We start from the raw sequence: 24,771 nt of genomic DNA on the forward strand, positions 1-24,771 counted from the left end.
GTCATCTCAAAGGCCATTTGGTCTGCAAACCATAGTTTGGAGACGCCTGCTGTATGCTAAACATGACCGTATTTTTCGGAATATAAGGAACAAAATAATTTCATTTTCTTAAAAAATCTTATGTATGTATCAATTCTGGTTGTGCTTACTAACCTTGAACCAATTTTATGTGATACATGGTGTAATGATAACTGTGACCAGTAGATGGCAGTCACACATAAGAGATACCAGCGCAGATATATGTGTGGACTGCAATTTGATGCCTGTTCAATAAATGACGATAGCAAGTACTGGTAAGCAAGCAAGATCAAAACTTTGATGTTTTATTCATCCATCCATCCATTTTCTACCGCTTGTCCGGTTTCAATTTTTTTTTCTTATTTTCAGCTTAATGCTGCGTTCGATCTACCTCGGAAGTTGGAAGTCGGAGCTGGGAATGACGTGATTTTTACAGATGCCAAATACGCAAAAACCGTTACTAATAGGTAAAAAGAGTTGGTTTTGCATAATAAGTCATACATTCCATTCATCCATCCATTTTCTATTCATACATCTATAATCTGGGCTTCACGGTGGCAGAGGGGTTAGTGCGTCTGCCTCACAATACGAAGTTCCTGCAGTCCTGGGTTCAAATCCAGGCTCGGGATCTTTCTGTGTGGAGTTTGCATGTTCTCCCCGTGAATGCGTGGGTTCCCTCCGGGTACTCCGGCTTCCTCCCACCTCCAAAGACATGCACCCGGGGATAGGTTGATTGGCAACACTAAAATTGGCCCTAGTGTGTGAATGTGAGTGTGAATGTTGTCTATCTGTGTTGGCCCTGCGATGAGGTGGCGACTTGTCCAGGGTGTACCCTGCCTTCCGCCCGATTGTAGCTGAGATAGGCGCCAGCGCCCCCCGCTACCCCGAAAGGGAATAAGCGGTAGAAAATGGATGGATGGATGGGACATCTATAATCTGATAGATACAATATCATATGAAAACATAAGCAACTAAATATAAAAGTGCACAAATTGTCACGGCCCAGGCGCACATCAGCGCGCATTCATGCGTGCGCTGCGCTGAGCGCACTTCCAGGAGCGTGTCAGTCCGGCGGTAGCAAGCAGCTGCAATCAATCACCAGCCATCAGCGCACCTGTGGCTGATCAGAAGACCTGCCTTCATAAGCCTGCACAACATGCTATCCCGTGCCAGAACATAGTCATCTGTTCCTGTACAGTAAGCGATCATCCAGCTCTATGCATTCTCTCTCTGGGTTTCTCCCCCGTCGTATTGTCTCGTGTCCTTATCATCTACCCTGCAGCCTGCCCTTGTTCCCACGTCACAAGCTCTGTTAAGTTAAAGTTAAAGTAAATGGTTTATACTTTTATAGCGCTTTTCTACCTTCAAGGTACTCAAAGCGCTTTGACACTATTTCCACATTCACACACACATTCACACACTGATGGTGGGAGCTGCCATGCAAGGCCCTAACCACGACCCATCAGGAGCAAGGGTGAAGTGTATTGCTCAAGGACAGAACGAATGTGACTTGGTTGGTAGAAGGTGGGGATCGAACCAGGAACGCGCCACGCCGTCCCAAGTTAAGTTAAAGTGCCGATGATTGTCACAACACACTAGGTTAGGTGAAATTTGTCCTCTGCAGTTTCATGTTCACCCCCTGGGAGCAGAGGGGAGCAGTGGGCAGCAGCAGTGGCTGCGCCCAGGAATAATTTTTTGTGATTTAACCTCCAATTCCAACCCTTGATGCTTAGTGCCAAGCAGGGAGGTAATGGGTCACATTTTTTTAGTCTTTGGTATGACTCGACCGGGGTTTAAACTCACAACCTACTGATCTGTGCCGTCTTCCGCGTTCCCTTGGCTTCAGTGGCTGCCTCTTGGATCTCAACCTCCCGCTTGGACACCGACCTTAAACGCCTCTCTATCGCCCCGACTTCCTGCCTGTCTCACGGAACTACGAGCATGCTCTGCCCCTATTGGATATCCGTCTCTCTAGCTCAACAGTCATGGTAACACTCAGCAGTTAATTCCCACACATAGTCACACACCACACCCTGTTGGATTAATTACACACTTCATGTTATTATTTTTATATATATATATATATATAGCCCTGCGATGAGGTGGCGATTTGTCCAGGGTGTACCCCGCCTTCCGCCCGATTGTAGCTGAGATAGGCACCAGCGCCCCCCGCGACCCCGAAAGGGAATAAGCGGTAGAAAATGGATGGATGGATATATATATATATATATATATATATATATATATATATATATGTATATACACACATATATATAATGAAACATGGAAGACAACGCCCCACCCTGGGCCGCATCATCAAGGGGCGGTACATTCCCCTCTACCTGTTCAATCAGCCTGAAGTGCCACCAGCGGTGCGGCCAGGTGGGGCCCAGCTACAAACCTTCCTTAACTCTGCCTGATTCAGGTCTGACTCTCCTCAGTGTCAAGGCAGGTGCATCAGGCGATAAGTGAGACAACCACTATTTCCCCACTAAAGACATTACTGGTGAAATGTTTACTTAGGTTGTGATTCTATTGTTTATAGGCAATTACTTATGACCTTTAAAGATGTGTGCTGTGTGAAGGACTGAGAGCCCCGTAAGGGAGATATTTATGTTTGGTCATTTTAAGTTTGATTCTTCCACACCCCACCCTTCCTAAAAAGACTTGTATAATAAATACCCTTTTTTAGCTTGCTGCAAAACCAATCCTGTGTCTTGGTGAGAGTCAGGATACCACAATACAGTGGGGCAAAACAATATTTAGTCAGCCACCGATTGTGCAAGTTCTCCCAATTAAAATGATGACAGAGGTCTGTAATTTTCATCATAGGTACACTTCAACTGTGAGAGAAAGAATGTGAAAAAAATCCAGGAATTCATATTGTAGAAATTTTAAAGAATTTATTTCTAAATTATGGTGGAAAATAAGTATTTGGTCAACCATTCAAAGCTCTCACTGATGGAAGGAGGTTTTGGCTAAAAATCTCATGATACATGGCCCCGTTCAGTCTTTCCTTAACACGGATCAATCATCCTGTGCCTTTAGCAGAAAAACAGCCTCAAAGCATGATGTTTCCACCCCCGTGCTTCACAGTAGGCATGGTGTTCTTGGGTTGTAACTCAGTATTCTTCTTCCTCCAAACACAACAAGTTGAGTTTATACCAAAAAGTTCTATTTTGGTTTCATCTGACCACATGACATTCTCCCATGTGCTCTCTGGCAAACTTCAGACGGGCCTGTACATACACTGGCTTAAGCAGGGGGGCACATCTGGCACTGCAGGATTTGATTCCCTGCCGGCCTAGTGAGTTACTATGGTAACCTTTGTTACTTTGGTCCCAGCTCTCTGCAGGTCATTCACCAGGTCCCCCCGTGTGGTTCCGGGATTTTTGCTCACCGTTCTCATGATCATTTTGACCCCACAAGATGAGATCTTGCGTGGAGCCCCAGATTGAGGGAGATTATCAGTGGTCTTGTATGTCTTCCATTTTCTGATAATTGCTCCCACAGTTGATTTTTTCACACCAAGCTGCTTGCCAATTGTAGATTCACTCTTCCCAGTCTGTTCCAGGTCTACAATTATTTTCCTGGTGTCCTTTGACAGCTCTTTGGTATTGGCCATAGTGGAGTTTGGAGTCTGAATGTTTGAGGCTGTGGACAGGTGTATTTAATACAGAAAACGAGTTCAAACAGGTTCCATTAATACAGGTAACGAGTGGAGGACAGAATAGCTTCTTAAAGAAGAAGTTACAGGTCTGTGAGAGCCAGATATCTTCCTTGTGTGAAGTGGCCAAATACTTATTTTCCACCATAATTTACAAATAAAGTCTTTAATATTCCGACAATATGAATTCTTGGATTTTTTTTTTTCATATTCTGCCTCTCACCGTTGAAGTGTACCTATTATGAAAATTACAGACCGCTGTCATCATTTTACGTGGGAGAACTTGCACAATCGGTGGCTGACTAAATACTTTTTTGCCCCACTGTGTGTATATATTAGAGATGCGCGATTTGCGGTCACAACCGCGGAGTCCGCGGATAAACCGCGGGTCGGGCGGGTGACATGACGAAAAAATAGATTTTAAGGTGGCGGTTGAACCAATTCATAAATATATATTGTAATAATCCCTGGAAAAAACTTCTTCGTTTGTCTTGTCTTTATTGCACAAGATGTAATACAACCACACAACAGCTCTCATGTCTCCAACGCTTTTTCCGGGACAACTCGAACTCTCACTTCCTGTAGTCGACGTCACTTCCCTATCTCTCCCGGAAGTCCCGCCCCCAATCCAAAGTCATTGGCTAACACCCCGTAGCCAGCCGCTACATTATACATAGTTAAATGTTATGTTGAAGAGGTTCATTTAGCCTACTGACGTGTATTTATAAATGGTTGATTTATATAGGCTAGTAGGTAAAGTGTTGTACCTGACAACTCTTGATGGTACAATCCATATAATACGTCACAGACAACGTCACGCTAACATCACGTGACACCTCTGATGAAGGCTGCAGAAGCAAGGCAGCCCAAACTTGTCAAGTACAACACTTTAGCTTACTAGCTTATAGAAATCAATCATTTATAAAAAGTTAAATGTTGTTACCCACATACGAAAAACGAGCAGCACTCTTTGAAACAGTATGTGGGCATACTTTTATTTTGAAGTGTCTCGTTTGGTCTGTCGACGGATGTAAGTAAGCTACTTCCGGGTATGGCCAACGACTCGAGGTATTTATCATTTGTTGGTATTTTACTTGGTAAAATGTTTGATCCACATGCTGTGCATGTTATTATTTTTACGTTTGTAACATGCTTAATTTATTACAGTTTTCACGGTGAATTTGAAGGGAAAGGAAGCCTTCAAATAAATCAGTTCAAGAAAGCCATTGTGTCTGTGCTATTTGGAGGGAGTTACACTTTCTAACCTCACTAATGCCTTGCATCGTCTATATTAGATATATAACAACGGGCGGGTGTGGCTTCGATGAAATGTTGGTTCGGGTGGATGGCGGGTGGATGACGACTTTTGTGATGCGGTTTCGGATCATATACTTGACTATCCGCACATCTCTAGTATATCAATCAATCAATCAATCAATGTTTACTTATATAGCCCTAAATCACTAGTGTCTCAAAGGGCTGCACAAACCACTACGACATCCTCGGTAGCCCCACATAAGGGCAAGGAAAACTCACACCCAGTGGGACATCGGTGACAATAATGACCCAGTGGGACGTCGGTGACAATGATGACTATGAGAACATGATACTGTGATACTGATGATACTGATGACTATGAGAACATATGAGAACATGATACTGTGAAAGATCAATCCATAATGGATCCAACACAGTCGCGAGAGTCCAGTCCAAAGCGGATCCAACACAGCAGCGAGAGTCCCGTTCACAGCGGAGCCAGCAGGAAACCATCCCAAGCGGAGGCTGATCAGCAGCGCAGAGATGTCCCCAGCCGATACACAGGCGAGCAGTACATGGCCACCGGATCGGACCGGACTCCCTCCACAAAGGAGAGTGGGACATAGAAGAAAAAGAAAAGAAACGGCAGATCAACTGGTCTAAAAAGGGAGTCTATTTAAAGGCTAGAGTATACAAATGAGTTTTAAGGTGAGACTTAAATGCTTCTACTGAGGTGGCATCTCGAACTGTTACCGGGAGGGCATTCCAGAGTACTGGAGCCCGAAATGAAAAAGCTCTACAGCCCGCAGACTTTTTTTGGGCTTTGGGGATCACTAATAAGCCGGAGTCCTTTGAACGCAGATTTCTTGCCGGGGCATATGGTACAATACAATCGGCAAGATAGGATGGAGCTAGACCGTGTAGTATTTTATACGTAAGTAGTAAAACCTTAAAGTCACATCTTAAGTGCACAGGAAGCCAGTGCAGGTGAGCCAGTACAGGCGTAATGTGATCAAACTTTCTTGTTCTTGTCAAAAGTCTAGCAGCCGCATTTTGTACAGACTGTAATCTTTTAATGCTAGACATGGGGAGACCCGAAAATAATACGTTACAGTAGTCGAGGCGAGACGAAACAAACGCATGGATAATGATCTCAGCGTCTTTAGTGGACAGAATGGAGCGAATTTTAGCGATATTGCGGGGATGAAAGAAGGCCGTTTTAGTAACGCTTTTAATGTGTGCCTCAAAGGAGAGAGTTGGGTCGAAGATAATACCCAGATTCTTTACCGTGTCGCCTTGTTTAATTGTTTGGTTGTCAAATGTTAGAGTTGTATTATTAAATAGAGTTCGGTGTCTAGCAGGACCGATAATCAGCATTTCCGTTTTTTTGGCGTTGAGTTGCAAAAAGTTAGCGGACATCCATTGTTTAATTTCATTAAGACACGCCTCCAGCTGACTACAATCCAGCATGTTGGTCAGCTTTAGGGGCATGTAGAGTTGGGTGTCATCAGCATAACAGTGAAAGCTAACACCGTATTTGCGTATGATGTCACCTAGCTGCAGCATGTAGATGCTGAAGAGTGCAGGGCCAAGGACCGAACCCTGGGGAACTCCACACCTTACCTTAACGTAGTCCGAGGTCACATTGTTATGGGAGACACACTGCATCCTATCAGTAAGATAAGAGTTAAACCAAGACAAGGCTAAGTCTGACATACCAATTCGTGTTTTGATACGTTCTAATAAAATATTATGATCGACAGTATCGAAAGCAGCGCTAAGATCGAGGAGCAGCAACATAGATGACGCATCAGAATCCATCGTTAGCAATAGATCATTAGTCATTTTTGCGAGGGCTGTCTCCGTCGAGTGATTTGCCCTGAAACCGGATTGAAAGGTTTCACATAGATTGTTAGACGCTAAGTGTTCATTTAACTGCTCCGCAACAATTTTTTCGAGGATTTTTTAAATAAAGGGAAGGTGAGACACCGGTCGGTAGTTTACCATGAGGTCAGGATCGAGGTTAGGTCTTTTAAGAAGAGGATGAATAACCGCTTTTTTGAATGCTAGGGGAACAGTGCCCGAGGAAAGTGATACGTTTATAATATTTAGCACTGATGGACCTAATAATACAAAGAGCTCCTTGATCAGTTTCCCAGGAAGAGGGTCAAGTAAACATGTTGTTTGTTTTATTCCATTTACACGTTGTAACAATTCCTCTAATGTTATTTCCTCAAAACGAGAGAAACTATTTTGGAGGGCAGTATCCGCCGTATATACCATCGTGTCAGTGTTAATAGAACCCCGTTGTAGCTGGGACGCATTGTCTTTAATCTCCTTTCTAATGACTTCAATTTTCTTACTAAAGAATTGCATAAAGTCATCAGCTGAGTGGGTGGAGCTACTGGGAGGAGTCCCTTGTTGGGTTAGCGATGCTACCGTACTAAACAAAAATTTAGGATCGTTTTTATTACGGTGGATGAGATTTGAGTAATAATTAGCTTTAGCTAAGGTAAGCATGCGTTTATAAGTTATTAAACCATCACTCCATGCTTGATGGTGCACCTCAAGTTTAGTCGTGCGCCATTTGCGTTCCAGCTTTCTGCATAATAATTTCTGAGCTCTAGTTTCTTCTGTAAACCACGGGGTGCGCTTTTTTGGAGCCTTTTTTAACTTTAGCGGTGCTATGTTATCAATGGTTTCGCGCAGGGCGTCGTTAAAGTTGTTAGTGAGGTTATCAATAGAGCCCACATATTTTGGGAATGGTGCCATTACCGAGGGCAGTAGGTCAGCAAGAGTTGTCGTTGTGGCCGTATTAATGTTGCGGCTGCTATAGCAGTTATTATTATTATTAGTTTGACGAACATGCGTCTGAACCTCGAATTTTATAAGGTAATGATCGGACAATACTTTAGTATACGGGAGTATCGTAACTTTGGAAGCGGTGATACCCCTGACAAGCACTAGGTCTATCGTATTACCGTTGCGATGCGTGGGTTCATTTATTATTTGTGTGAGACCACAGCTATCAATTATAGTCTGGAGCGCTACGCACGGTGGGTCCGATGGGGTATTCATATGGATATTAAAGTCCCCCATTATGATTATATTATCAGCGTGTGTCACTAGATCAGCAACGAACTCTGAGAGTTCATTGATAAAGTCCGAATAGGGCCCTGGAGGGCGGTAGATAACAGCCAGGTGTAGAGGCAGCGGTGTGACAGACCTCATAGTAAGCACCTCAAACGATTTATATTTATTATTTATGTTAGGACTAAGGTTAAAGTTTTCATTGTATATTAGTGCCACCCCCCCACCCTTTTCAAGCGGACGGGCAATATGCGCATGTGTAAAGTTAGGAGGACATGCCTCATTTAGCGCAAAAAAGACGTTTGGTTTAAGCCAGCTTTCACTGAGACCGATGACGTTAAGATTGTTGTCTCTGATGATATCATTAACTAACAACGTTTTGGGAGACAATGATCTTATGTTTAAAAAACCTATATTATAGGTAGTGGGCTGTTTTAGGGAATTTTTGATCAAATTATCCGTAGTAGCAATATTAATAATGTTGTGTTTATTATGCCCAGTGCATTCAGTATAATTACGACCATATCTAGGAATTGATACGACGGGAATGTTCCGATTGTTTGATTGTTGCTTTGATAAACTGCACGCATCAGGGTTAGCCTCCTCAGTAACGGGGATTTTCCGATTGTTTGTTTGTTGCTTTGATAAACTGCACGCATCATAGTTAGCCACCTCAGTAACGGGGATTTTTCGATTGTTTGTTTGTTGCTTTGATAAACTGTACGCATCATAGTTAGCCACCTCGGTAAAACACATGTCCAACTCTGAAACACTCAAAGCAGAAAAAACTTGTTCTAATTTAACAGACTCCTTACCCAGACCAGTAGTCTCGCATCTTTCATCTAAATCCGTCTTCAGGATGGAGGGAAGTGGTGTTCTGTGGAGATTAGCCTTCTGCTTTGTTTTAGGCCCCGCTCGGCATCCGCGTTTCCGATCACACCGCTGGCGTCTGCTCCGTAGACGGCCCCCGCTGCTACTAGACTCCCCTGCTTCACAGGCCGCTGGATGTAGCCGCCGACGTATTCCCATGCTAGTTAGCATGTTTAGCACGCACGTGTCTATCAGTCCAAAACGGCCCGATATGTCCATATCCAGAAGTGTCTGGCGGTCGTACGTGATCACGGAGTGACCACGATGCGAGCCAGCCATGAAGTCTGCAGAACTGTCCGGCATTTCCGCCAAATGTTCCATCTTTAGCAAGAGCACCGCAGTGTCGCAGCCCGTCCGGGCGCCGCCATCTTCATCTTCATCATCTTTATATATATATATATATATATATATATATATATATATATATATATATATATATATATATATATATATATATATTAATACATATATATATACATATATATATATATATATATATATATATATATATATATATATATATATATATATATATATATATGTCTTGATTGGATTATCCAGAGAATAGTGCTCCATACCGTGGTAGAGCGCAATATGTAGGTGTGGGAAAAATCACAAGACTACTTCGTCTCTACAGAACTGTTTCATGAGGGGTTCCCTCAATCATCAGGAAATCTCCTTTCATGAGGGGTTCCCTCAATCATCAGGAGATTTCCTGATGATTGAGGGAACCCCTCATGAAACAGTTCTGTAGAGACGAAGTAGTCTTGTGATTTTTCCCACACCTACCTATATATATATATATATATATATATATATATATATATATAATTACGGGTGTTGGATCGATTTGAATACGAATCGAATTCGTTTTGTGATTCAGAATCTATTCTCATTTTTAAAAAAACGATTTTAATTTATCCAACAAAACAATACACAGCAATACCATAAAAATGCAATTCAATTCCAAAACCAAACCTGACCCAGCAACACTCAGAACTGCAATAAAGACACAAACACGACACAGAACAAGCCAAAAGTAGTAAAACAAAAATGAATATTATCAACAATAAAATAAAAATAAAAAAAGAACAATAGAGTCACAGTGGCTTACACTTGCATCGCATCTCATAAGCTTGACAACATACTGTGTCCAATGTTTTCACAAAGATAAAATAAGTAATATTTTTGGTTCGTTTAGTAGTTAAAACAAATTTACATTATGGCAATCAGTTGATAAAACATTGTCCTTTACAATTATAAAAGTAAAAAAAAATATCTACTACTCTGCTAGCATTTCAGCAGACTGGGGTAGATCCTGCTGAAATCCTATGTATTGAATGAATACAGAATCCTTTTGAATCGGAAAAATATCGTTTTTGAATCGAAAAAAATCAATATATTATCGAATCGTGACCCCAAGAATCGATATTGAATCGAATCGTGGGACACCCAAAGATTCACAGCCCTAATATATATATATATATATATATACATATATATATATATATATATATATATATATATATATATATGGGTTGAGTAAATACCGTATGCTCAACCATTCTTCCTATGTGTCTTGCCAATGTCATTAGTACATTTGCAAGTTTCCATGTCAGTCATGTCGACAACTGCTTATGTTGACGTCACTTATGCAGTGCCAGGGCATTCACATTTACAGATATCACTGTCTCTCAGTACTAATTCATGCATTTTATTTTAATAAAATGCTGGAGGCCAATAATAGTTGAGCTGCATGCCAAAAAAATGGACGCCCCTGACTTCAACAAATGAAGGTGTTTTTGTTCCTGTGCAAAAAAACACATTTTCGATGCAATACAGTGATTTTTTGATTTTTCCAACTGCACCTAGAAATGCTGACACGTCTTGATGAATTCAACACCAACACGTTCCTTCTTTAACGCCCCATTGCTGCCAAAGAATCTTGCCCCGAACGGGACGCTAGCTTCCTTTGCATCACATCAGAGTCCAATGAGAGGGCTATCCACATGACTACGTCCGAAAATGACTTTCTGACAGCTAGTCGATACACTGCCTCACAATGAGCCGGCCTCTCTCGCCGAGACTAACTGGCTGATTGAAGCTTCAATTACTGGACATGATAGTCGAGGTGTTTTGTGCCTGGGTGTATTTGGGAGTTTTGGCCTCCTGCAAGGGGACATGCTTCCACACAACCATGCATTAATATTTATTAACGTGCATGGCAGCAGGTAGAAGAATTAGTGGTGATCGGCGCTAATGAAGACGTAAAAGTGTACGGTAATGTTTAGCACACAAACTGTTAGCTCTAATGATCTCATTTGTGTGGGTGTGATTTATATGAATCAAAGAAGGCGCAGCCATTTGGACTGAATTAGAGTTTGTGGTGGAATAAACCTGACCAGCGGTCTGTCAGTGAAAAGCTTTGCTTTCCAAAGATTCTACATCAGAGGTATCCAAACTATTTCCAGCGAGGGCCGCAGCAATAAAAATTGAAAAATGTGGGTGCCACTTTGTTACATTTGGTACAATATATATACTAAAATAATATATAATATCCATATCTTAGCTTTGTGTTATCAGTAACAAAGCGTATTTTATGTAATGTTGCCCTAAACTAAGAGTTTTCGAGTATAAAATAGGGCCAAATCAGGGCTCACCAAACAAATAGGGCACGCGGGAAGTCTCAGGGTTTTTTTTTTATTGGTCCGATCGCTTCTATGTTAGCAACCTCTCTTTGTTTGTCATTTTTTTCCTGGATCTACTCTCTATTTTATGCTGCCCTTTTTTTTTTGCAGCAGTTGTTACATATACTGTATTACTGTACATCGGGGGGGTCCAACTCATTTGAGCTCAGGGTCTGCATGGAGAGAAATCTGTGCACTATTAAAATCATGGCATTGAAACTAAAAAACTAAAACAAACTTTAGGTTGTTTTCATTGTCTTACTTTGGCCAAAAATAGAACAAACACATTCTGAAAATATTACAATAAAAGTATAGAAAAAATACTCGGCCCACGGGCCAAAAACAATAGGCCAACTGATTGCAATAATGTAAATTTGTTTGAACTATTAAACGAACCAAAAATATGACTTATTTTATCTTTGTGAAAACATTGGACACGGTGTGTTGTCAAGCTTATGAGATGCGATGCAAGTGTAAGCCACTGTGACTCTATTGTTCTTTTTTTATTTTTATTTTATTGTTGATAATATTCATTTTTGTTTTACTACTTTTGGCTTGTTCTGTGTCGTGTTTGTGTCTTTATTGCAGTTCTGAGTGTTGCTGGGTCAGGTTTGGTTTTGGAATTGGATTGCATTGTTATGGTATTGCTGTGTAGTGGTTTGTTGGATTGACAATAAATAAAAAAAATAAAAAAAAAATAAATCTTTTTTAAATTGATTCTGAATCGCACAATTTATTCGAATCAATTTTTTCATCGATATATATATATATATATATATATATATATATATATATATATATATATATATATATATACATATATATATATATATACATGCGACATTGCTTGTAATCCAGCAATGTCACCAGGTGACTTCGACGCGGGACCGGTACGCTTCAGAGCCGGTATCGTAACGAAAATGATTCATTAGTATCGTGGTACTATACTAATACCGGTATACCGTACAACCCGAAAATATATGTATATATACACACACACACACATTTTTGTATATATATATATATATATATATATATATATATATATATATATATATATATATATATATATATATATATATACATATATATATATATATACATGCGACATTGCTTGTAATCCAGCAATGTCACCAGGTGACTTCGACGCGGGACCGGTACGCTTCAGAGCCGGTATCGTAACGAAAATGATTCATTAGTATCGTGGTACTATACTAATACCGGTATACCGTACAACCCGAAAATATATGTATATATACACACACACACACATTTTTGTATATATATATATATATATATATACATATATACATATATATATAGATATATATATATATATATATATATATATATATATATATATATATATATATATATCAATCAATCAATCAATGTTTACTTATATAGCCCTAAATCACTAGTGTCTCAAAGGGCTGCACAAACCACCACGACATCCTCGACCTTAGAGAGGAGGAAAGCAATGGATGTCGAGCGGGTCTAACATGATACTGTGAAAGTTCAATCCACAATGGATACAACACAGTCGCGAGAGTCCAGTCCAAAGAGGATCCAAGACACAGCAGCGAGAGTCCCGTTCACAGCGGAGCCAGCAGGAAACCATCCCAAGCGCAGGCGGACCAGCAGCGCAGAGACGTCCCCAGCCGATACACAGGCGAGCAGTACATGGCCACCGGATCGGACCGGACCCCCTCCACACGGGAGAGTGGGACATAGAAGAAAAAGAAAAGAAACGGCAGATCAACTGGTCTAAAAAGGGAGTCTATTTAAAGGCTAGAGTATACAAATGAGTTTTAAGGTGAGACTTAAATGCTTCTACTGAGGTGGCATCGCGAACTGTTACCGGGAGGGCATTCCAGAGTACTGGAGCCCGAACGGAAAACGCTCTATAGCCCGCAGACTTTTTTGGGGCTTTGGGAATCACTAATAAGCCGGAGTCCTTTGAACGCAGATTTCTTGCCGGGACATACGGTACAATACAATCGGCAAGATAAGATGGAGCTAGACCGTGTAGTATTTTATACGTAAGTAGTAAAACCTTAAAGTCACATCTTAAGTGCACAGGAAGCCAGTGCAGGTGAGCCAGTACAGGTGTAATGTGATCAAACTTTCTTGTTCTTGTCAAAAGTCTAGCAGCCGCATTTTGTACAGACTGTAATCTTTTAATGCTAGACATGGGGAGACCCGAAAATAATACGTTACAGTAGTCGAGGCGAGACGTAACAAACGCATGGATAATGATCTCAGCGTCTTTAGTGGACAGAATGGAGCGAATTTTAGCGATGTTACGGAGATGAAAGAAGGCCGTTTTAGTAACGCTTTTAATGTGTGCCTCAAAGGAGAGAGTTGGGTCGAAGATAATACCCAGATTCTTTACCGTGTCGTCTTGTTTAATTGTTTGGTTGTCAAATGTTAGAGTTGTATTATTAAATAGAGTTCGGTGTATAGCAGGACCGATAATCAGCATTTCCGTTTTTTTGGCGTTGAGTTGCAAAAAGTTAGCGGACATCCATTGTTTAATTTCATTAAGACACGCCTCCAGCTGACTACAATCCGGCGTGTTGGTCAGCTTTAGGGGCATGTAGAGTTGGGTGTCATCAGCATAACAGTGAAAGCTGATACCGTATTTGCGTATGATGTCACCTAGCGGCAGCATGTAGATGCTGAAGAGTGCAGGGCCAAGGACCGAACCCTGGGGAACTCCACACGTTACCTTAACGTAGTCCGAGGTCACATTGTTATGGGAGACACACTGCATCCTATCAGTAAGATACGAGTTAAACCAAGACAGGGCTAAGTCTGACATACCAATTCGTGTTTTGATACGTTCTAATAAAATATTATGATCGACAGTATCGAAAGCAGCGCTAAGATCGAGGAGCAGCAACATAGATGACGCATCAGAATCCATCGTTAGCAATAGATCATTAGTCATTTTTGCGAGGGCTGTCTCCGTCGAGTGATTTGCCCTGAAACCGGATTGAAAGGTTTCACATAGATTGTTAGACGCTAAGTGTTCATTTAACTGCTCCGCAACAATTTTTTCAAGGATTTTTGAAATAAAGGGAAGGTGAGACACCGGTCGGTAATTTACCATGAGGTCAGGATCGAGGTTAGGTCTTTTAAGAAGAGGATGAATAACCGCTTTTTTGAATGCTAGGGGAACACTGCCCGAGGAGAGTGATAAGTTTATAATATTTAGCACTGATGGACCTAATAATTCAAAGAGCTCCTTGATCAGTTTCCCAGGAAGAGGGTCAAGTAAACATGTTGTCTGTTTTATTCCATTTACACGTTGTAACAATTCCTCTAATGTTATTTCCTCAAAACGAGAGAAACTATTTTGGAGGGCAGTATCCGCCGTATATACAATCGTGTCAGTGTTAATAGAACCCCGTTGTAGCTGGGACGCATTGTCTTTAATCTCCTTTCTAATGACTTCAATTTTCTTACTAAAGAATTGCATAAAGTCATCAGCTGAGTGGGTGGAGCTACTGGAAGGAGTCCCTTGTTGGGTTAGCGATGCTACCGTACTAAACAAAAATTTAGGATCGTTTTTATTACGGTGGATGAGATTTGAGTAATATTTAGCTTTAGCTAAGGTAAGCATGCGTTTATAAGTTATTAAACCATCACTCCATGCTTGATGGTGCACCTCAAGTTTAGTCGTGTGCCATTTGCGTTCCAGCTTTCTACATAATAATTTCTGAGCTCTAGTTTCTTCTGTAAACCACGGGGTGCGCTTTTTTGGAGCCTTTTTTAACTTTAGCGGTGCTATGTTATCAATGGTTTCGCGCAGGGCGTCGTTAAAGTTGTTAGTGAGGTTATCAATAGAGCCCACATACTTTGGGAATGGTGCCATTACCGAGGGCAGTAGGTCAGCAAGAGTTGTCGTTGTGGCAATACTTTAGTATACGGGAGTATCGTAACTTTGGAAACGGTGATGCCCCTGACAAGCACTAGGTCTATCGTATTACCGTTGCGATGCGTGGGTTCATTTATTATTTGTGTGAGACCACAGCTATCAATTACAGTCTGGAGCGCTACGCACGGTGGGTCCGATGGGGTATTCATATGGATATTAAAGTCCCCCATTATGATTATATTATCGGCGTGTGTCACTAGATCAGCAACGAACTCTGTGAATTCATTAATAAAGTCCGAATAGGGCCCTGGGGGGCGGTAGATAACAGCCAGGTGTAGAGGCAGCGGTGTGACAGACCTCATAGTAAGCACCTCAAACGATTTATATTTATTATTTATGTTAGGACTAAGGTTAAAGTTTTCGTTGTATATTAGTGCGACCCCCCCACCCCTTTTGAGCGGACGGGCAATATGCGCATGTGTAAAGTTAGGAGGACATGCCTCATTTAGCGCAAAAAAGTCGTTTGGTTTAAGCCAGGTTTCGCTGAGACCGATGACGTTAAGATTGTTGTCTCTGATAATATCATTAACTAACAACGTTTTAGGAGACAATGATCTTATGTTTAAAAAACCTATATTATAGGTAGTGGGCTGTTTTAGGGAATTTTTGATCAAATTATCCGTAGTAGCAATATTAATAATGTTGTGTTTATTATGCCCAGTGCATTTAGTATAGTTACGACCATATCTAGGAATTGATACGACAGGAATTTTCCGATTGTTTGATTGTTGCTTTGATAAACTGCACGCATCATGGTTAGCCACCTCAGTAACGGGGATTTTCCGATTGTTTGTTTGTTGCTTTGATAAGCTGCACACATCATGGTTAGCCATCTCAGTAACGGGGATTTTCCGATTGTTTGTTTGTTGCTTTGATAAACTGCACGCATCATAGTTAGCCACCTCAGTAAAACACATGTCCAACTCTGAAACACTCAAAGCAGAAAAAACTTGTTCTAATTTAACTGACTCCTTACCCAGACCAGTAGTCTCGCATTTTCCATCTAAATCCGTCTTCGGGATGGAGGAAAGTGGTGTTCTGTGGGGATTAGCCTTCTGCTTTGTTTTTAGCCCCGCTCGGCATCCGCGTTTCCGAACACACCGCTGGCGTCTGCTCCGTAGACGGCCCCCGCTGCTACTAGACTCCCCTGCTTCACAGGCCGCTGGATGTAGCCGCCGATGTATTCCCATGCTAGTTAGCAAGTCTAGCACGCCCGCGTCTATCAGTCCAAAACGGCCCGATTCGTCCACATCCAGAAGTGTCTGGCGGTTGTACGTGATCACGGAGTGACCACGATGTGAGCCAGCCATAAAGTCTGTGGAATTGTCCGGTATTTCTGCCAAATATATACGCACATATACACATACACCCACAGCCCGGCTGTGGCCACATTTTTAACCCAATGCGGCCCCCGAGTCAAAAAGTTTGGGGGCCCCGTGTTACAATATATTGGCTTCAGACTTATTTATTGATGAAGTTATTTGGACAAAACACTGACATCTTTGCTTTATGTTGTACATGCAAAGCAAATGTCTAATGAATTCATAAAAATTTTTGCACTTTGGAAATTCCTCAGGTAAAGACGTTTTTTTGTTATTTATTTGCTTTGCACTTCTAAGTCCAAATGAAGGAAGATTAGTCCCATCTACTGTCATGCGCTGTCCAATTACTTATCTCCAATTTAGTCATATCACCTGACAATGAAACCTGCTCCATTTGCAGGGCCTTGTTAACTATTAATTGAGCTCTTTATGGGTTGTTAAACTGCTTCAATAAGGGGTGCAAGGCAAGACAAACGAGGCTTGCAAGAATAATACAGCCTTTAAAGACCTTTTGTTTTTGAGGCACATGAGATGTTTTTATTATCCCTGTGGACTGCACGGTAGAAAGCTACTTACTGTGGGAACTCAGGGTTGTACAAAGTAGGTTGCAGGATGCCGGCTGGGAAAACTGAAAAATAAAAGAAAACAGACACGTCAAGATGAAGACACCCTCGAAACGAGCTTTTTAATTTTGGTTGCACAGGAAACGGAAATACATACAGTACAAGACTAGTATTTATAGTATTCATAACAAAAATAAAATAAAATCATATATATATATTTTTTTTTACATTTATCACAGGTACAATGAATAAAAAATAAATACTTTTAAATAATTGTAGAATTTATAATTGTTTTCCTTGTGTACAGACTTAAAAACACCCTGTAACTCAACTTACGAGTTTACTGTAATTTGTATCTCAAATCAATGTCTCCTATTAAAATTGATTAAAATCAATTTAATTGCCCCAAATATATATATATATATATGGATATACATATGTATGGATATACATATGTATGGATATATATATATATATCCATATATATATATATATATATATATATATATATATACATATATATATATATATATACATATATATATATATATATATATATATATATATATATATATATATATATATATATATATATATATATATATATATATATCCATATATATACATGGATATATGGATTGATGGATGGTATGGTGGACCAGGGGTTAGTGCATGTGGCTCACAATATGAAGGTCCTGAGTAATACTGAGTTTAATCCCCGGTTCGGGATCTTTCTGTGTGGAGTTTGCATGTTCTCCCCATGACTGTGTGGGTTCTCTCCGGGTACTCCGGCTTCCTCCCACCTCCAAAAACATGCACCTGGGGATAGGTGCATGTTTTTTTTTTTAAGTCAGGCCAGGCAACACTAAATTGGCCTTAGTGTGTGAATGTGAGTGTGAATGTTGTCTGTCTATCTGTGTTGGCCCTGTGATGAGGTGTAGACTTGATCAGGGTGTACACAGCCTTCAGCCGGAATGCAGCTGAGATAGGCTTGACCCCAAAAGGGGCGAGCGGTAGAAAAAATGGATGGATGGGATATATATATATATATATATATATATATATATATATATATATATATATATATATATATATATATATATATATATATTTATTTATATTTATATATATATATGAAATACGGCATGGAAATTGAATCATTTTTATTGTCATTGCACAAGTACACACACACACACACACACACACACACACACACACACACACACACACACACACACACACACACACACACATTAAAGGCCTACTGAAACCCACTACTACCGACCACGCAGTCTGATAGTTTATATATCAATGATGAAATATTAACATTGCAACACATGCCAATACAGCCTTTTTAGTTTACTAAATTGCAATTTTAAATTTCCCGCAAGTTTCTAGTTGAAAACGTCGCGGAATGATGACACATACGTGTGATGTCACGGACAATCAGGAAATATTAGCGCTGCACCACTAGCGGCTAAAAGTCGTCTGCTTTAACCGCATAATTCCACAGTATTTTGGACATCGGTGTTGCTGAATCTTTTGCAATTTGTTCATTTAATAATAGAGCCTTGTAAGAACAATGCTGTTGGTGGAAAGCGGTGGATTGCAACTGTCTTTAGCACCGAGACACAGCCGGTGTTTCTTTGTTTTTAACACAGAGTGGTCAAGCGAACATGTTTTCTCTACGTCAACCAGTATGTTTTTGGATGGGGAAATTGTGATATATATCTTACCAGAGACATCAGTTGATTATTCGTCGTCCTGCAGCAGCTGTCAAAAAAGGCAGCTGTGAGCTTGGCTCCTCGGCTTCTCTCTGAGACACTGCGTGTTCATCGCAGCCATCCGACCTCGAGGTATGTCTTTACAATCTTTAAAATCTCACTAAAACACTATTAAAACAATAAGCAGATAAGGGATCTTCCAGAACGATCCTAGTGTCTAATTCCATCTGAAACACTCACACTGCCGCCGCCTGGAGCCGTCGTTTTTTTTTCTTCTTTCTAGTCCTTCACTATCAATATCTTCATTCACGAATCTTACATCCTCGCTCAAATTAATGGGAAAATTGTCGCTTTCTCGGTCCGAATTGCTCTTACTGCTGGTGGCTCCCATTATAAATAATGTGAATATGTGTGGAGCTCTGCAACTCGTGACGTCACACGCACATACTTCCGGCAAAGGCAGGGCTTTTCTATTAGTGACCAAAACTTTATCATCGATGATCTCTACTAAATCCTTTCTGCAAAAATATGGCAATATCGCGAAATGATCAAGTATGACACATAGAATGGACCTGCTATCCACGTTTAAATAAGAAAATCTCATTTCAGTAGGCCTTCAATATATAAACACAAATATATTGACATCACGAGAAATGAAAGGATAAATAAATGCGTTTAAGTATCTTCACAAATGGGAAGATTATTATCCTTATTTAAGAAAAAGCAAAGTCAAGCTGACTAATACCTTTTTGTAAAATTTTAAACATTGATTTAAAAAAAAGATGTGAGTCAGCATGAAAACTCTGAAGCATAATGGTTATAATGTAAGAATGTTGACAGCATTGCTTTGCTTTGCAGACCATATTTATTTAGTTTTATGATGAAAATCATTTGTTACATTTCCCCAGGAAATTTCACATATTTTGAAATGCAGATGTTTACATGTATGTGCTTGATGGTGAATATTCTTCTCTTTTCACGTTTAAGGGAAAGCCCCTTTTTCTTTTCCAGCATGACTGTTATCCAGTGCACAAAGCAGCGTCTTTAGAGGCAGGGGTAGATAACACGACAAAGAACCCTGACCTTAACCCCATCCAGACACATTCCAAAATCTTGAGGAAAGTCTTCCCAAAACCATGGATTATAGAAAACACGCGAGTCCCGTTTTCCTGCTAAGAATTAAAATTGCAATTCTCCAGGACAATTTTTCTCAAATGCACACATTGTTAGGAGACATAAAGTCCATGCTGTTATTACTATGTTATACTACTTGTCAGTTTATGGGAGACATACTAAAAAAAAAAAAAAAAAGATCAAACCGAAAATAATCCATCAAATCAAAAACATGGCACGCTTGCTCGCTCATAAGTACATTAAAGACAGGCCAGAAGAAAGTTGATTAATTAATGCGATCGCTTTCTCCCTCAAACTGATGAATGATCGATGCTGCCGGCGAGCCTCGCCAGTGGCGTCAGCTATTAGCACGTGAAACCAGGGAAGCGGGGCCAACTTGCCCTGGCCCGGTGAGGCTTGCTCAGGGACTGGGAGAGGGAGGAGGAAGTGTCAAGTGTGAGCAGGACATAAACATTTGTGGTTGTTTAGGGCTACAACCACATGATTATTGAGACCGGTCACTTCAGCAGCTGATCATCAACGTGTTCGTCAGGCTCTGCAGGTGTTTGCCTGTTCTACTTTGATGGACTTGGTCGGATACAATTATGTTTTGTTTCTGCTGAACTAATATACATCGGTGAGTCCACATGTCCTTTGTAATAGTTTTACAGCAGTTTTTTTTTAACAGCATCATGGCCATATCTGTTCAAAAGCTCATTGAGTTAATTGGTATGCGAGATATACTATGTTGACAAATGTATTTGGCAACCCATCCCAATGATCAGAATCAGGTGTCCTAATCACTTGGCCTGGCCAAATGGAAGACAGAGTCTGGTGTGGATGAACTTTACTGGCCTGCACAGAGTCCTGACCTGAACCTTATAGAACACCTTTGGGATGAATTAGAACAGAGACTGAGAGCTAGGCCTTCTCGACCAACATCTGTGTGTGACCTCACCAATGCGCTTTTGGAAGATAGGTCGAATATTTCTATAAACACACTCCGCAACCTTGTGGACAGCCTTCCCAGAAGATTTGAAGCTGAAATAGCTGCAAAAGGTGCACCAACATCATATTGAACCCTACGGGTTATGACTGGGATGGCACTTCAAGTTCATATGTGAGTCAAGGCAGGTGGCCAAATACTTTTGGCAGTACAGTGTATTTCTAAAACGACCATATTGTTTAAGTTTTTATTGTAACCAAACCTTTTTTCCAAAGCATGTAGTTTTCCGAGAACATTTTTTTAAATAGTTTTTGGCCAATTAATATGTTTTGTTTACTTTTTCAATCTATTTTTTTTTACCTTTTTCTCTTCTCTTTGGACATTACCTGGAATATAAACACATGACTACTGAACATATTGAATTTAACTGAATTGTAATGGCCAACAATGTCTTCTCGTGTATTGTTTCTATGTAATTATTTATAGTTCATACAAATCTTTACATAACTTGTAAACTATTGTCAATACAGTATTTGTTAATATCTAAATATAAAAGTACTTCAACTGCATTTTTGTTGGTTGTGTCTTTTATGCACACAGTCCTATAGGCAAATCTACTCCTATGAAATAAAATTGTATTCATGAAGATAATATTTTATTATAGCTACAGCCTAAAAACCGCTTGCGACTTTCTATACATGGTTAATAGCAGTAAAGGAGAGCTGCACTTTTTGTGGAAATTTGCCTATCGTTCACAATCATTATAAAAGACATGACGACAAATGGATTCTTTTTTAATGCATTCTTAATAGTAAACAAATAAAAGTACGCTTACAGCGGAGCCAAGGGGAGTTCCACATTTACGCCCACAATATCGCCAACAATACAATTTACATCTCATGACTTGAATATTAATCAAGTATTAGTGATTTTTTTTATCATAACAGACAAACTATTTTTGGTCGTCGTGGTCACTTCCGTGTCTCCCTATGTTTACATCATCGCGTAATCTGCTGCTTACTTGCTCCCTGTAAATTTATTCTAGATCATAAATAATTAATCTCACGAGAAAAGTAGATAACTGAAGATGTAATCTGACAAGTTGGGACATTTTGACCGCCATACAGGACCTGGGACTTGCAAGGACGACATGAAAAGCGATTGTTTCCTCCCGGCCCCCAGCCTGTTTTTTTGTGAGGGATATGAGACATTTTTCATTAAATGGAAATATATTAACATCCCAGCAGTCTGCATCCAATTGACAGCAGACATTGTACAGTAAGTGATGTTTTATTATGTTTGTTGGCTCTCATGAAGACTGCAGTGAGTAACAATCAGTGATGAAGCAAAAATAAAAAAAGCAAACGTGATGCGTTTTGGAAACTAATGCGCCGTGTATGCTTAAAATGAGCAAAGTACGTAAATATTAAATATTATTATAAATGTGCCCGTTACTACAATACATATATACTTACATCATGTACATAAAACCCTAATGGAGGTGTTTGGATGTTTTTAGGGGCTCTATAGGCAACATTTAACGGATCCCTACGGCTTCATTGTTGCAGACATTTGATCTAATTTATTTATTATTTACAATGCATTAAAAAAAATTCCAGCCTCCGTCATGTCTTTTGTAATGACTGTGAACGATAGGCAAAATTACCAAACAGAGTACAGTTCTCCTTTAAGGCTATGTCTACACCAGTGGTTCTCAAATGGGGGGTACGCGTACCCCTGGGGGTACTTGAAGGTATGCCAAAGGGGTACGTGAGATTTTTAAAAAATATTCTAAAAATAGCAACAATTCCAAAATCCTCCATAAATATATTTATTGAATAATACTTCAACAAAATATGAATGTAAGTTCATAAACTGTGAAAAGAAAATCAACAATGCAATATTCAGTGTTGACAGCTAGATTTTCTGTGGACATGTTCCATAAATATTGATGTTAAAGATTTCTTTTTTTGTGAAGAAATGTTTAGAATTAAGTTCATGAATCCAGATGGATCTCTATTACAATCCCCAAAGAGGACACTTTAAGTTGATGATTACTTCTATGTGTAGAAATCTTTATTTATAATTGAATCACTTGTTTATTTTTCAACAAGTTTTTAAGTTATTTTTATATCTTTTTTTCCAAATAGTTCAAGAAAGACTACTACAAATAAGCAATATTTTGCACTGTTATACAATTTAATAAATCAGAAACTGATGACATAGTGCTGTATTTTACTTCTTTATCTCTTTTTTTCCACCAAAAATGCTTTGCTCTGGTTAGGGGGTACTTGAATTAAAAAAATGTTCACAGGGGGTACATCACTGAAAAAAGGTTGAGAACCACAGGTCTACACTAAACTGGATAATCCCTTAAATGACTAATTATGTAATTTAAGACACGTTTCAGCCACACTAAACCAGCATTTAAGGTAACCCTCCTTGGATAATTTTTTACACGGGTAAATGCGCAGTGAATTTCTTGAATCTCCGGCTCTTAAATTTGTATGGACTCATTGATCGTTTACAAACTGAGTTCGGAAAAGAAGTGAAGTCAGAAAAATGGCGCCGCGCGCAGGAAGTAAAATCAGAAAAAACGCGCCACAGCCAGCTTCATAACAACCGGAGCTTACTACTGGAAATATGGAGGCAAGTCATCCAGATATACCCGTGTTTCTCCTTCTTCTACATGTACAGACACTTGTGGAAATCTCACATGAATACTTTAAGAGAAGAAAACGCGCGATTGCAGCTATTTGGGATACAACACTTGTCATACGGCAAAAAAACTTTCGAATATCCAGGTCAGCTGTGATTCTACTTACTGAAAAATTATGTCTATTTGTCCAAGGAGAGACAACGAAAATGAGGGCTCTTGTGGATGTGATAAAAATGGTAGCGTGTGCTTTGTATTACCTGACTGTCGAGAAAAGACTACGGAAAACATGGAATGGATTTGGAGTGGCAAAGCGGATTGTATCAGTTATTGACCGCCATGAAAGTCGCGGACTCAACGTCTAGGTCCAAAGTATATAAAGTCACTAAAAAAAATTGGACAATGAAGTTGAAGACGTCTAGATCCCTAGATTGATTGTTGTTAAATGTTCTTTATCACATTGTTTATGTGTCTAATAAAGATTTATGATGGCTCAGGTGTGATTTACTACAATAAGGCCCCACAGCACACTGGATTCAAGTTAATTGAAATACCACAACACTTGATATTGTTCAGATAAGTTTGAATTTAATTTAAGAACTTGCAAACAAAGCAACACTGGAGGTGACTATGGCATGCGCCTTTTCCGCGCATGCGTACTAGGTTGCGTCGTGCCGGCGGACGGACGGGGGGAGGTGGTCTTAAACGACCATTGTGTGTGTGGACAAGGATAAGGTTAGGTGGGATTTACCCTGGATAACTGTCACAACAAGGCTTGGACGTGGATTGTTTCTTCGACGCAGATGTGAATCAACACGAGCGAGTCATGGACGTGAGTACATAATATTTATTAAATAAACAAACAAACTACAAAAAGGCAAACTAAGGACGCGCTCTGTGGCGGATAATAATCTA

At 40.0% G+C, this 24,771-nt stretch overlaps 1 protein-coding gene across 1 annotated transcript in view; it reads right to left on the bottom strand.

Annotated features, from left to right (window-relative positions):
- The window catches only part of LOC133564483 (endothelin-converting enzyme-like 1), a 203,421-nt gene that overhangs the window by 34,289 nt on the left and 144,361 nt on the right, over positions 1 to 24,771 (bottom strand). The window contains exon 13 of the mRNA XM_061918832.1: positions 17,431 to 17,482. Coding sequence (XP_061774816.1) covers positions 17,431 to 17,482 — 52 coding nt within the window. The remainder of the gene's footprint in view (positions 1 to 17,430; positions 17,483 to 24,771) is intronic.

This window comes from Nerophis ophidion, linkage group LG13 (genome assembly GCF_033978795.1).
Source record: "Nerophis ophidion isolate RoL-2023_Sa linkage group LG13, RoL_Noph_v1.0, whole genome shotgun sequence".
NCBI classification, from domain to species: Eukaryota; Metazoa; Chordata; class Actinopteri; order Syngnathiformes; family Syngnathidae; genus Nerophis; species Nerophis ophidion.